General features: G+C 38.7%; 1 protein-coding gene across 2 annotated transcripts; it reads left to right on the plus strand.

Annotated features, from left to right (window-relative positions):
• Positions 1-13,337, plus strand: LOC112554632 (short-chain collagen C4-like). 2 transcript variants are annotated; one of them, XM_025222542.1, is made up of 3 exons: positions 1-85; positions 11,974-12,036; positions 12,556-13,337. In XM_025222542.1, the coding sequence occupies exons 1-3, from the start codon at positions 25-27 to the stop codon at positions 13,011-13,013; spliced, it is 582 nt and encodes a 193-aa protein (XP_025078327.1). In that variant the 5' UTR covers positions 1-24; the 3' UTR covers positions 13,014-13,337. The 2 variants fall into 2 exon arrangements, with proteins under 2 accessions (XP_025078327.1, XP_025078326.1); XM_025222541.1 differs by lacking the exon at positions 1-85 and adding an exon at positions 11,209-11,314.
• The last annotated feature ends 2,126 nt before the right edge of the window (positions 13,338-15,463 follow it).

A 15,463-nucleotide genomic window follows, 5' to 3' on the forward strand; every position in this document is an offset into this window, starting at 1 on the left:
CTGACTCAGAACCTGACGGCAGCCATGACACTTGTCCTCAGCATCCTTGTGTGCGCCTCGCTTCTGCCAGCTTTGACTGCGGCAGGTAAGTAGAAGGTTACACAGGTACACGTGCTTAGTCACATGCATCAGATGTATGTCGATTATTCATCTCAGAAAAGCTTATGCGGACATCTACTGTCAATATAAGCTGTAATCTATTGTGTCACATTGTAGTTTCTTACTCGTTTTTTTTTTTTTTTTTTTTTTTTTTTTTTTTAACAAAACAAAATAGTAAATTTTACTCTGGTCTTAAGCTTCATAGAAGGGGTAGATGTTAGATACCGTACATAGCTTTCTAAAAGAGTAGGGCCACATTATCATCGCTAAAAATATGGGCAGGGCCACGTCCTATGATCTCATTTTGTAGTTGACCTTTACTTGTGTTTTATCATTGTTGTATTCACTTATATCACTGCCTCTGAAGGCAATTAAAAACTATAAACTACAGCACCAACATTTATTCCAATCCTAATCAATTCACATATATTCCTTACATACATTGTCACATGGAAAATGACAAACAAAAGTGAAAATACTTTTTCTTTTGTGATTGAATGTTGCACAATCCTACAGTCTTTTTGTTGTAACACTTGCATAAAAGATCAGTCTAGCCTCCGTTATACTCTTCTCATGCTATTCACAACAAGGAAAGGGATGCTATTGAAAGTAAACAGTTTCACCATCTGCTTTTATGGGCATAAACTATTGTACATTGTACCTGTAGAGACATTATACATACGGAGGAATACTATGTGGGTATTGAATATGCAAGCATCATACTTAACGATTCCACTAACCAACAGGTAGAGAAGACAACCATGCTGCTTACACTTAAACACTGTTTTTGTTCCAGGTACCGTTTACACACGTTGGGGAAGCAAGGGGTGTTCCTCACCCAAGTCGACTGTGTATTCAGGTGAAAGAAACGTTACCTTGATGGAAACAAAAACCTTTTTTTCTTATATTGACTATTAATACAAGTGAAATGTAGTTGAAATTACACTAAAATAAGATGTTTTCTTACAGACATTTAACATTGACAAGTCATAATAGTTCACCAAATGTGCATATCAAAGTTATTTTGTCAGTTATGCTTTTTTCATGTGTTATAGCAATGATAAATCTCATTGTTCAAGGCATTGCATACTTTTCTTTTTACACTTTTACATCAATTAAATATAATATTCTAACGACTTTCTTGATATGTTTACGGAGTAGGTAGATAGATTAGATATTTATTGTCAACTATTTGTGTATCTGTCAATCATTGATTTTTGTTATTGTTATTGGCTGGTTTGAAAGGCTTCGAATATTAAGTCATGAAAATTCGGAAAATTCGTTAGGTCATTAAGGTTGTTAAGGAGGATTTTATCTTAAGAAGTCTTTACATCTCCCCTACAGATTTCCAGATATAAGCTAACATGATAGTAAAACTAATTTAATAATATTGGTTCGGGAAATGTATTTAAGACTTTAATTAGATTTTACTGTATAAGCCGCTGTATGTTTATACATTTTCACATGAGCAGCTATTATTACTCACATCTTTTATTTCACGTAGTTCTGAAAGCATAACCATCCCACCCCCATAATACATTAGACTGTATCAAATGGACAAAGATGATTGCTGTTATATAGTCTATGAATCGTGATAAACATACCCTTGTGAGCATTACATTGCTAAGTGGTATGAAGTTCTTGAAAATTTCTTTGAACGGTTGCTCAAAATCAGGTACTTACTATAGAATTACGTGATGGTATAAATTACTGTATATTTGTAAATGTTAGGATTTCTCTTCTGTAGCTTCCCAACGTGTGACGTCCTGGATCCAAGTCAAAGAGTATTTAAAACAGTTTTGTTGAGCAGCTGTCTACCAAACAATAGTAAATATAAGTACGTTAATGCAACATTGACGTATACATATTCTGTGATCTAAAAGGTTATGTGGCCGGCAGTTGGTATACCCATACCGGATCTGGAGCCAACTACCTGTGTCTACCACCTGACTTCGTGGCCAGCAACGTAACAAAACCGTACTACGTGGCCTCCCTGTACGGCGCCGAGTACAAAGTGTCAACACGTGCAGAGAACGACCATGACGCGGTGTGTGCCGTGTGCTTCGTGAAAACTCGCTCAGTCAACATCATGGTACCCGGCACCAACAAGTGTCCGACTGGGTGGAGCTCCGAGTACACGGGTTTTCTAATGAGCGGGTACGACAGCTACGCCGGGTCACGGAGTACATCTGTGTGGACAGCAAACTGGAAGGCCGCATCGCCTCAAGCGCTAACCAGTACGGAAGGCAGCTGTACTACGTGGTTAGCATGTGTGGCAGTCTACCCTGTCCTCCTTACCTGAATAACAACATCGTGCAATGCGTTGTTTGCACTAATTGAGAGACCCTTTGATTTGTGTGAGCAGTACAACATCATGGTCTCTACACTGCGTTCTCCTTCAACGTGATCCGATCAAAGATTAACTATAACTTTCTCATGCAAGTCGCTCTTGCTTTTCTTTGTTAGGTTAAGAAAAAATACAGCTGTCAGAAAATAGTTTGTGAAGTTTTTCTGCTTAATAAAGCAAAGTAAAGATCTTATAATGTTGTTTCGTTTCTGTAAAACAATTAGATGCTCTCATGTTGCAATATGTGGGTCGCCAGGTTTATTGTCTGTGAAAAATAACTTTCTCTTTTTTCTTCAATCAGAGTGATTTATGCTTAGAGATAGTCGTTGTTCTCGAAATGTGTGTTAATTGTTAGTCTTTGTGTTTTCGACAGACAGCAGGACGATAAAATGGTGCTAGACGTGACTCACTTTTCTATTATCATTAATTTCATTCTTTCTCTCTATATCCTACTCCCTTCAATTATCATCTAATCTTTCTCTCTACCTTCTTTTTTCATCAGTAACACGCTATGGTGACTGACTGACTGACTGGTGACATATGCACCACAAGGCACCAGAACGCTCTCGTCCGTAGGTCGCACGAACAACAGTATTTGATCACACGCTTTAAAAGCTGGAAGATATTGGAAGCTCCCCCCCCGCAATTCTTTTTTCTTTTTCTCCTTTTCATTCATCCTTTTTATCTCCTACTCACTCCAATAATGGTCTCACACTTTCTTCTGCAATCCCATTTCCTCTCTTTCTGCATTTCTGTCTTCTCTCTTTCTTCATTCGTTCGCTCAAATCTCTCATCATCCCTTTTCCCTCCACCTCTATTCTGTCTTCAATCTCTCTTAACTCCTCTTTTCTTACTTTCTGTTCAACCTTTCTCTCCCTTATCCGCTCTTTTTTCTCTCCCTCTCACTTGGCCCTGTCGTGTAGCAAGTCAGCTGTAACGATGTCACCACGGTAACCAAATCGCTGCTTCATAACGTCACGAATTTACATGGAACCTTCCCGAGATTTTCTGACAAAAACAACCCCTTCCTGACTGCCTTCTCCCTCAAATACTCCATGTGTCACCGTGTTTGTGTCTGTTGGATGCAGTATGGAGTAGGTTGTTTTACTTTCATGCTGTGGTGTCTGTTTTTGCGCTTTGTCGAATTTCGAGGTATAAAAAGCTGCTAAACATGGCTTACTGGCCACTAACAGATAAAAAGTTTACTCGTCACTACTTTGGCCTCTAAAACCGCAAACGCAAAAATCGACGGCAAAAAAATAGTCAATGTGTGCGCCGTTGCAATTTCTACGCCTTCTTTCCTTCAATATACAGCAATGTGCCAGTGGCCCAGCCTGCAAGAGTTCATCGGCCCCGATTGCCTTTAGGACAGTTAGATTTGCTTCCCCTTCTATTTCTTTCTATGTTGATGCTGTAATACCTTGTAAAATCATTGTCATCTTTCCAAACAACAAACCGTGGGTAACCAGGAGCTTGAAAACTGTACTAGATAAGAAAAAACGTATTTATTTCACCGGTGATGCCTTGGCTAAAAGATCTGCGGATAGAGAGGTAAGGGACGCGATCAAAAGAGCTAAAAGAAAATATAAACACAAGATAGTCACGTGACTGTGCTGGTGACCTTTGACATGCCTGGCGTCTGTTAATCACGAGACGGACCGCACTAGGAAGTCAGTCAAACTCAATGGCGTGATCGACAGCACTTGCCAAATATTTTGAATAACTTCTGTGCACGTTTTGACATCCATGATTTTTTCGATAAATTTAGGGAACCCAGACAGTCACTTGTCTCCGACAACGACATAGTTATTTCTGAAGTCTGTGTGATGAAATCGCTAAAGCGGGTCAAGGTCAACAAGTGGCAGGGGCTGATGGGGTATGTGGGCGTGTCTTACACTCCTGTGCTGTCAGTCGGGCGGAGTGTTTCAACGTCTCTTTCAACTCTCTCTCTACTCTCGGCACATCACATTCCAGCACTCTGTGAACTTTCCAATATCGTCCCACTCCCCCAAAACCTAATCCTAGTCAAGATTTGCGGCCAACAGCATTAACCCCTTCGTAATAAAACCTCTCAAGAAAATTGTCAACAATCTCGTATTAACATCTGTAGAGAGCAAATTGAACCGACTGTAATTCTCTCATAGAAAGAGGAGGGGTATTGACGATCCCAAGTTGTTTATTGTGAATCAAAGAGGATTGTGTTGCTCCCAGCATGATACAATGTAAATCTGTTGAAACTGTTTAATCTTTCGGGTACCTGAGGACTATTTTTGATTGCCAGCTCAAATGTAATTTAAACAACGAACACATTGTTAAACGTGGCCAACAAAGAATGCACCTTCTTCGTAAACTCAACAGATTTTCAGTTAGTCAGGCAATCTTATACTGTTTCTACCAGTCGTTTATTGAGAGTCTTTTATCTTTATTTGTATGCTGGTTTCGCAATCTCTCTGTCCATGATAGGAACAGTCTGAACAGTATTGTCCACATCTGTTCTAAGTATCAAACAGAGGCATTTAGCTTTTTCTGTGACCAACAAGTAGTAAAGAAAGCTTCACAAATTTTGTCAATGCCTGAACATGTACTAACGAGAGAATTTGTATTATTGAGCTCAGCTAAACGGTATGTGCCATGCTTTGTATGTAAAAGTAACAGACAGCCTGAAATAGTTTGTGCCATCTGCTGTCCAGCTGCTCAACCTCAGATGAATGTCAGTGTGTGTGTGTGTGTGAGAGAGAGAGATGTAGGTGCCCAGATACATATTCTTGATGTTTGTTCATTTCGACTTTATATGCAGTTATCAATGGGTGATTCCTGGAGGTGTAACTTGCGCCACCACGATAAAATATCGAGATTGTGCTCTAGCCTTATCCGTGTTAGGTATACATATAATTACAACTCCTTTTTGTGTAGTTGATAACTGCCCTTTAAGAAAGCCTTCGTTTATCAGTTTAGCGATAAAAAGACGGAGCTGTTTCCCAAAAAACATTAAAACATTAAAAGCTTCACATTTAATCCATTGTTCCCTAAGCTTTCACCATTAGACATGCTTTTTACAATAATTGTGACCTGCTTCGACTAAAGTGATAGTTCCTTTTGGTAGATCAAGTTCAAGTTCAATACGTTTAGGTATATCTTCTTGGATGTCATTAAAGTTGAAGTCTTTAACTAATCGTTCCATATACAGATTAGAGAAAATAAAAGCTTGCACTTTAGGTCTTATTTCTTCAGATCTTGTGGTGCTTTCCCCATATTTCTTTTGTAAAATTTGAATTTGTTTACTTACATAGTTGCGTTTTTCTAACGAACTAAAACGTCGACTGTGTCATGGACGTGTTCAATTCACAATTTCATACACCGTCACACATCACTCGAACTCACTGACGGCCATATGTATCCACGTCCCCACGCGTGTTCTTTTCACACAGATATCACAGAGATTTGTCGTGGGCAAATAAGATTTATATAATTCAACATTTAACATTAAACACATACATTATTGAAAATCATATACGGTGTAACATCGGTATAAATGTCTTTTTGCGGCGTCGTTCAATTAAGTTGGTCGTCCGTTTTTCTTTCGAAAAGTTCTCAAATTGCTACTTACAGTTTGGCTTCTGTTATTCACACTTATTCATACTTCCACACTGTCCGAAGCGATCGCCCAAGAATAAACTTTCTGGTAAAATCTCCCTGAATTTCACATACACTATACTGCATCCCAATGTTAATGATCGTAGTCACTCTCCTCTTCTGACTACACAATAAACAACGATAAGTCTTTCCTTTACGACATGTCCTTTCTTAAAATCCACAGTTGTAGGCTTCTTATGTTCTCCGTCTTAACCGAGTCGTACATTGAATAGTTTGACAGTTCTTCTCTTCTTGAAAACTCTCAGATTTCTCAGTTTTTATAAGGGGTAGATGCTTTCTTGGCTGACATCTCGGTGGCGACCACGAATAGTTATTCAGGAACAACACACAAGTTCCCAAAACGGACAATCCATACACTCTGTCCGCTTCTAGTCCCTTCTCCCAGTCGTCTGCTCTCTTCCAAAAATTTTCACTCCCACTACAATCTAAAATTACGTCATAATATGACGTCGGGTTCTGACGCGAAACCACAACGCAGCAAAAACACTCACATACAGGTAAGGGCAATAATCTCTAACAACAGACAGGGGCAACAACCCCCTGTTCCTAACAGACTGACTTTCTCTCCTTTTCCTATCCACCTTGCCCTTGAGCGAATCAGTGTACCTTCCATTCTCTTATATTTCAATCCTGTTATTTGCTGATGACGTAGTCCTTACCGTAGATACTCTACAAGGCCTTCAAGCTCAATTAAATATTTTATATAGAACTAGAAAGCAGCTACGCTGGGTTACAAATTTGGAGAAATCTAATATTGTTGTATTCCCAATAGGGGCTACCTAGTAAAGAGGGAGAAATTGCACTTACGAAGGGAGGAGGTAAAGGTTGTAAATATGTATAAATATCAAAAAGTGATTTTGTTCCAAAACTGTTATCTTTTTCTTATGCTCTTGAGGCTGTAGTATGTCTTTTCCAAAACAAAGGTGTCATTGAAATTCAACGGTATGTTGTGGGCACAGGGTGTGTATTCAACACAAATATTACCTATGTTGACATCTGGGGCTGAGGTATGGGAATTAAGAGCGGATTTAAACATCACTGAAAGTGGTCATTTACTAGCATAAAATGTCAGTTCTCGCACACATCTAAAGCTAGAATATATGTATATACAGTGATTACAGTCGGACCTCGATAAGTCGAACTCAAAGGGACCCGAAAAAAACTCTAATTACGGATTTTTCGAGTTAGGGAAAATGTCGTAATAGGCGCAGGTATTTGGCCGGGAACTAACAATTAATGCGATATAGGGAGGTTTTCGACTTAGGGAAGGTCTACTTATCGAGATCCGACTGTATAGAGAGAGAAACGGCCAGATATACTTAAGTGTTTCATGTCTCGAGCCACACTGCGTTTTGTGATCAACTTAAGCGACAACGCTAATATCCTGTCATGTTCATTCTGTCCAAGTGTTATAGAGTCGGAAATGTATGATATATGTGCAAGATATAGTGTACTGACAAAGAAATATATGTCTGAAAAGTATTACCAATATCTATTTGTTTTCCGCTTATCCCTGCTATTAGCAAATACCTAGTTACTAATGTAGCAAATTACATCCACTAGGAAGTCGAAGGGCGAGAATCAGTTAATAGTGGACTGTTTAATTCATTATACAGTTAGTTCGTGTAGCTTATTCCATTGTTTTATGTTGTATTGAGTTCTGTTTGGACCCCCCAGCACCTTTAAAATGGGCCGAAGGCGTCTTAAAAAATAAATTCAATTTTATTCCTCTTTCCCTCAATCTCTCTTCTCCCTTTTCCTCTTCCATAACTCAGTCTCTTCTCATTCTCTATCCTTCCTTTTTTCTATCCCGATGTCTGTACACAAGCACCCTAATGAATGCATGCCGGCAAAGAAATGTAGTTTAGGGAAATAGCTCTCTCTGAACATTTTTCACGTACTCAGAAGGCAGACCGGGCATCAAGAATTGACGTCGGCAACAGGAAGTGTACAGAACAGTAACGTAACGTTTAGGACTGGCATGCTAAACATAATATCAAAGTGTGATTAGAAAGTATTGCCTACTGCGTCTGGATGATGTCAGCATTTTTGTGACCACGTAGTAAAGGTCTTACCTTAACCCTGACCATAACTTTATCCCTGTCCTGTAGCAAGTAAGCGGTAGAGGTATTAGGCAGACCACTGAATCATGATGTCACGAAGTTACACCTCCACCCCAATCTCACTGCACCCCCTACCTCGTAGTATAGGTCCCCCATGTCTGTGTGTGTTAGCCATGATCGCAACTTTAGCCCTGTCCTGTAGCAAGAAAAAAATGCCGCCTCCTGAATGCAGTCGATCCATCCTCACGCCCATACTGCGGTGTGTTTAATTGTTCTGTCAGATTTTGAAGGGAACACAACGAAGCATAACGTGATTTACTGGTCAGTAACATGTGAGAAGTCTGCCGGCCGCTGCTCCACAAGGATCACATGTCGGTTCCGACTGGTGTCTGGCGTCGCAATTATCATCCGTCATTCAGCTTCGAAAACCGCAAACGCAGAAACGACTGAAAAAATGCTTAGTGTGTGCTTTGTCACAACTTCATCAGTGGGGCTTGCGATATTTCTACGCATTCTCTCCTTTAACACACAACAAACGATCGGCCAGTGGGTTTTAAAATCACAAGAAACTATTATTATAACAATTAATAAATGAACAATCAAAATCTTTTGCCAAACGCACGGAAGGTCACCAAGGATGCTGAGAACACTCACGAAAATGATTTTAAGCAAATCGAACTTTTTTTAATCCACTATTTAAAATATCACTCTTGGTACACATGGTTTTAGTTCTTTGTCTGTTTTCGTTAGTCCACACTAATAATGAATACAAATTTGGATAGCACAAACAATGATGCGGAGCATGTTCTTAGTGCTTAAGAACAAGACCGAGACATGGGCAACAAGAGGGACAGAAGAACAAAAAACAGCAAATGAAAGACAAAAGGATAAACAACAGCACTGATGACGAAGAAAAGGCAAATACAATACTTTTTTTCTCAAAAGGAAGACTAACAGGTAAATAGCAATAAGCGAAAAAAGAGGAAAGCATATAAAAAAGGGTTAGCATTATGGGAAAGGTTGTTAGGAGACATGTTTACGGAAGAGGTGCGTTTTCAGCGCAGGTTTAAAGGATTCAACAGTGGGTAGGTGGCGGATATGGAAAAAGAGAGAGTTCCATTGTTTCGCTGCATAATAACTAGAAATCCTGTGGCCATTGTTGTTGTTGTTTTGGTGACAGGAAGAGTCAGGAGACGATCATCAGACGACGAGCGGAGTTGTGTAGCTGGGATGTAATGGAAGAGCAGTTCAGAGAAATATCCAGGCAGGAACCAGTAAAGAAATGAAAACACAGCACGGACAGTTTGTACTGGATGGCAGAACGGGTATGAAGCCAGTTTAGACAACGAAGGAGAGAGGTGGCGAGGTCCCATGTCCTAGTTCTAAGCTTCAGACCTGCAGCATACTTGTGTACTGGAGTTTGTGAAGAAGGTATGCAGGGCAGCCAGCAAGCAAGGAGTTGCAGTTATCAAGTCTGGATAAAACAAACACACAGAAAAGATGTTGGTAGCTCGTCACTTGTTTATCTCAAAAGACAGACTGATAGACAGTTGTAAATTGCATAATGGGCAGACTGACAGACAGCTGTAACTTAGGCTTTAAAAAGGAACAATGACAATGACAATGATCAACTTTATGGGTCCTAGTAGGCAATTTAAACATGGGTGGGTAAGTAAAAATAAAAAAGTAAAGGAAGAACAAGTTCACTGCAAGGTGCAAGATGTACATTATCAAGTGAAAGGAAGGCAAAGTATATATATATATACTATAAAAGAAACAACAACTTGCATAAAGAATAATCATGTGCGCTTCTACAACATCACTCACATACACTCCACTGACACTTCATCTGAGGTTGAGCAGCTGGACAGCAGATGGCAAAAACGATTTCATCTGTCTGTTACTTTTGCATACTTGCATGGAACAGCGTTTACCTGAGCTTAGTAGTACAAATTCTCTCGTTAGTACATGTTCAGGTGTACACAAAATGCGTGAAGCTTTCCTGTTTGTTGGTCACAAAAAGAAGTTAAATCTTTCTGCCGACACCAATTATCTTAGAACAGATGTGGACAATACTGTTTAGACTATTCTTATCATGTACAGAAAGATTGCAAAAACCAGGATACAAATGAAAAGAATTAACAATTCTCAATAAACGACTGGTAGAAACGGCGTAAGATTGCTTTACTAACTGAAAAAATATTGAGCTAACGAAGAAAGTACATTCTTTGTTGATCACTTTTAACAATGTCTTTTTTGTTTAAATTACATTTGAGCTGGCAATTAAAATAGTCTCGACGTACCCGAAAGATTAAACAGTTTCAACAGATTTACATTGTATCACGCTGGGAGCAACACAATCCTCTTTGATTCTCCTAAAGTCTACAATTACTTCTTTTGTTTTCTCGACATTTAACTCCAGAAAGCTCTCGTCACACCACTGTACAAAATTTGTGAGGGCATTACAATGATCTTTGTTCTTGCAGAGAAGTTAACAATTCAGTGGCATCAGAGAACCTAATGAGGAAGCTCTCTTCTCTCTACTTCTGTAGCCGTCAGTGTACATGATAAACAACAGGGGTGATACACAACAGGCTTGTGGAAACCCAGTGCTTGTAAGAACAGTATCAGAATAATTTGCTCTATACAGATGTTAACAGGACATTTTTGACAATTTTCTCGAGAGTTTTCATTACGAGGGACGTTACTGCTATTGGTCGCTAATCATTTGGTTGACTAGGCTGAGGTGTTTTGGGGGAATGGCACGGTGTTGGAAAGTTTCCAGATTCCATTGGTGAATACACTGCTGGAGATTTCGTTTTACTGACCACTCCTAATGACATCTGCCACACACTTTGCAAGGACGAAATATTTGATTAATGAAATCACTGACAGCATTAATATTATCACAAATATGAAACCACGGATAGATTTTTCGCTTTCATGGGCAAAATATTTATTACCTGTGATGGGAGACAACAGATGTTATTTTCATTGTGCTCTGTCTTTAGAAAGTTGACTATATAAGTACAGGCAGGTCCATGTCTGTATCTGTATCGTCATCCACTGATTCAGTACCTGACGGCAGCCATGACACTTGTCCTCAGCATCCTTGTGTGCGCCTCGCTTCTGCCAGCTTGGACTGCGGCAGGTAAGTAGAAGGTTACACAGGTACACGTGCTTAGTGAGAAGCAGTAGATGTATGTCGATTATTCATCTCAGAAGATCTTATGTGCACCTCTATCTGTCAACAAAAACTGTGATCTATGGTGACAGACTGTAGTTGCTTGACAGAATATGGGAGAAAACAATCTTAAAGGTCTCAGTCTTCAAAGAAGGGAGGGTGTTAGATACTGTTTGTGTTTAGAAAGTTAGAGAAAATTATATTTTCTATAAAAAAAAAAAACTAGCAGGGCCCCGTCATATGGTATATGTTTCGAAAGAGATATATATATATATTTATCATTAGGGAAGATTTGTCAATGTAACATTTTGTATTTGACTTTCACTTGGGTTTCCTCCTACTTTAAATCGCCGCTGAAGGCAATTACAAAGACAATTGGTTTCCCTTGGATAATACTTACTTGGAAAGAAAAATAATTAAAAGAGAGATTTGTTTTTCTTTTGTGATTGAAGGTTGCACAGTCCCACAGTACTTTTGTTGGAAAACGTGGATATTAATTTTATTCTCGCCTCCGGTATAGGATAAGAACATAGAGGATATGTCTGACTGATATGACATTAACAAAAGTGTTAGTCTTAGAGTTGTAGAGAAGAAGTGCTAACACTTAAACACTGTTTTTGGTCTAGGTACCGTTTACACACGCTGGGGAAGCAAGATGTGTTCTTCATCAGGAGCAACGGTGTATTCAGGTAAAAAAAAAATTGCTCTGATTCAAACATAAAAGTTTCTTACGTATACTGCTTTTTAACAATACTGAAATTGCACTAAAATAACATGATGATTTGTAGACTCTGAACATTGACAAGTCATAATAGTTTGACAAGATGTTTATATGAAAGTTGTTTGTTGATTATGTTTCATGATCCACAAAAGTACAAATACGTTTTGTAATATTGATCATTATCATTCTATTTGTTCAAGGCATTGCATACTTTTATTTTATATTTTTTCACCAATTAAATATAATATTTAATCTATACTTGACATCATCGACATGTTTATGAAGTAGGTAGATAGATTGGAGATTTCCATTGTCAGTTACTTGTGCATCCTTCGATCATTGTTTTTATTATTAGTTCGCTAGAAAGGCAAAGAGTATGTAAAACGTTAGTTTCAGTTTTGTTGAGCTGTTGTCTACTAAAAACAACAAAAAAGCAAATAAACGTACGTTAATGTTACAGTAATGTATAAATTCTGTAATCTAAAAGGTTATGTGGCCGGCAGTTGGTACACCCATACCGGATCTGGAGCCAACTACCTGTGTCTAACTCCCAATCCCGTGGCCAGCAACGTAACAAAACCGTACTACGTGGCCTCCCTGTACGGCGCCGAGTACGAAGTGACGACACGTGCAGAGAACGACCAGGATGCGGTGTGTGCCGTGTGCTTCGTGAAAACTCGCTCAGTCAACATCATGATACCCGGCACCAACAAGTGTCCGACTGGGTGGAGCTCCGAGTACACGGGTTTACTCATGAGTGGGTACGACGGACACGCCGGGTCAACGGAGTTCATTTGTGTGGACAGCAAACTGGAAGGTCGGAACTCCTCAAGCGCTAACAACAACGGCAGGCTGTTGTACCTGGTGGCTGGCTACTGCGGCAGTCTACCCTGTCCTCCGTACCTGAACAACTACATCCTGCAATGCGTTTTTTGCTCCAAGTGAGAGTCCATCGTTCTGTCCCAGCAATCCAAGAACAAGGTCTCTACACTGCGTTATTCTGCGACGTGATCCAATCAGAGATTAATATTAACTTTCTTTGCATTGACTTTTCTTTTCTCTGTGAGGTTAGGTAAAAATACAGTTGTGAGAAGACTGTTAAGTTTTTCTGCATTATAAAAGAAAGGACAGGTCTTGTAATGTTTATTAGTTTCTATAAAACTGTTAGAAGTTTTAGTCTGCTGCCTTTTTTCAACATGTGCTTCTTCCAGTAAAGGCTGTGGAAATTCACTTTCTCCTGCTTTCTACAAATAAAACCTTTTATTCGCAGATATTTTGATTGTTTTGATATATGTGTGTATGTGTGTGCAAGTTTACTGTTTCGTAAAATAAGAGGACAGATGCCTGATGAATGCTTTTCCGCAGGAACACGTCATGGCAATAATCCATTTATTCAACCGTTTTTTCTTATATATTATTTGTCTTATTTGGGTTTTTTTCTGTATCTCCTTATCCCTGTAATCATTTAACCTTTTGTCCTACATGCTCTTTCTCAAGTTATTAATTTCTTTCTTTTCTCTCCTTTTATTCGTTCGCTCTTTCATCCATATCCTCCCTTCCTCCATCTTCTTTCTAACATTTGCTGTCCTATCACTCATCCTCTCTGTCTCTTTCTCAGTCCTGTGGTGTATCAAGTAAGCTGTAGCGATGTCACTAGTGACGTAGACCCGCTCCAAGATTTTCTGCAAACAAATGGCGGCGCCTGACTTCCATCTCCCTTCCTCCTCGTCATATGAACTGGCCCCAGCAAGTGAAAAGTCTATCGGCTGTACATCCACAAAGATCACAGCAGTTCCAGGTGTGGCACTGATCACACGTCTTTGGCTTCCAAACCCACAAACGGAAAAACGACTGCAAAAACTAGTTCAATATGTGCGCCGTCACACCACTGACACTTGCGATATTTCTACGTGATTTTCTCTTCAACACATATACAACGATGTTCCTGTGTTGTTTTTAATAACAAAAAATATTATTATAACAATTAATAAATGAATAGTTTCGAAACAACTTTCGTCTCTTTTGCCAACAAACTTGGTTTTTATTCCACACTCTTCCAAACCAGACTACACATTTTTCCTACATTTCCGATAATGACTGTAAAGGCTGAGTTGACCAAGTACAAATGTTAAAGCACCTGTTACGATGTACAATACAAAACTGAATGAAAATTAACCTTAAATGAAATTGTATCTTTCGTGACACGAAAGAGTCAAGTAAAATATGACAGAAATAAAATTAAGGACTAAAGCAAATATTAAAAAAAAAACTTTTTGGTGGACCACTGTGATGATGTAAGAGCTTCATTGTATATTGCACCACCTATTTAACCTCTAGCAAATATGCAAATATATATATAATACAATATACAAATATACAATCTTTAATTAAAGTAAAAGACTAAATTAGGAATTGTTTTGCCTCTGAAGATTCTGACACATAAACAAGCGTTTAGTTTAGTTTATTCCTTGTTTATTCCTAACCCTTCTATTTCTTTCCCGAGGATTATTAGGCCGCTGCGTAGATCTTTACTTTTATTTATTTATTTATTTATTTTGCCTCTTCTCTTCAGAACTCTCTCCAAAGTCCGTTTGCTTTACGTTCCTGGTATTACTCATCGAGGTATGCCTTCTGCTTACCTTCTATTCTTTCTTAGTAAAAAGTGTTGTTTGGATTTCTGAATATAAAAATACACAAAATTAAAATACAGTCATTTCCAGTGACTAACACCAAAACCTTTCTAAAATACTTAAAAGAATGTTAAGTGAAATGTTTAAGCAATAGTCCTACAGCTTCGCGGGTGTAGAGGCCTCTGACCGTTTGCCTTAAAGGTGAGCACACTAACCCCCAAAACATGAAAGACTAATTTATTGTAATGTCTTTTTAACAGATCGTGATGTTCTTGAAAGAACCATTTACAAACAATTTATAAACAACTGTGTACTCAGCTCTTACCTGTGATTATCTTTTGCCTTCTGAAGATCTTCTGAAACATGTCAACAACATTAGAAATACAGTATAAATGTAGTCTAAGATACCAAACACGTAAAGCATGGCACTATTACTGGAGTTATTCTGTCGATAGACCTTACTGTTTACAATCTTACTGTTAACCTTTGGATATATATATATATACCATCTTAAGACCGATGGTATCACAATGTCGACAATGCTTGCATAATGAACTTGTCGATTATAAAAATATCATAGAGACGTATTGAAAAACATTTGTTTACTTTGTATTCACACTTCGGTCAAACGAGTTTATTGATGGCACATTACTCATAGCATGTTTCTTTAAAACACAAACACCATCTGTGAAAGCTGCTGATGAAAACCTACTCCTGGCTATTTCAGCCTCAGTCATGTGCCGCATAATCTCATCTTCTTTGCGA

Source organism: Pomacea canaliculata, linkage group LG13, assembly GCF_003073045.1.
Source record: "Pomacea canaliculata isolate SZHN2017 linkage group LG13, ASM307304v1, whole genome shotgun sequence".
Taxonomy (NCBI): domain Eukaryota; kingdom Metazoa; phylum Mollusca; class Gastropoda; order Architaenioglossa; family Ampullariidae; genus Pomacea; species Pomacea canaliculata.

Coding starts and splice junctions, on each gene's coding strand:
- LOC112554632 (XM_025222542.1), top strand. CDS start 25: ATGACACTTGTCCTCAGCATCCTTGTGTGCGCCTCGCTTCTGCCAGCT. Junction 86..11,973: donor GCCAGCTTTGACTGCGGCAG/GTAAGTAGAAGG, acceptor TTTTTGGTCTAG/GTACCGTTTACACACGCTGG. Junction 12,037..12,555: donor AGGAGCAACGGTGTATTCAG/GTAAAAAAAAAA, acceptor GTAATCTAAAAG/GTTATGTGGCCGGCAGTTGG.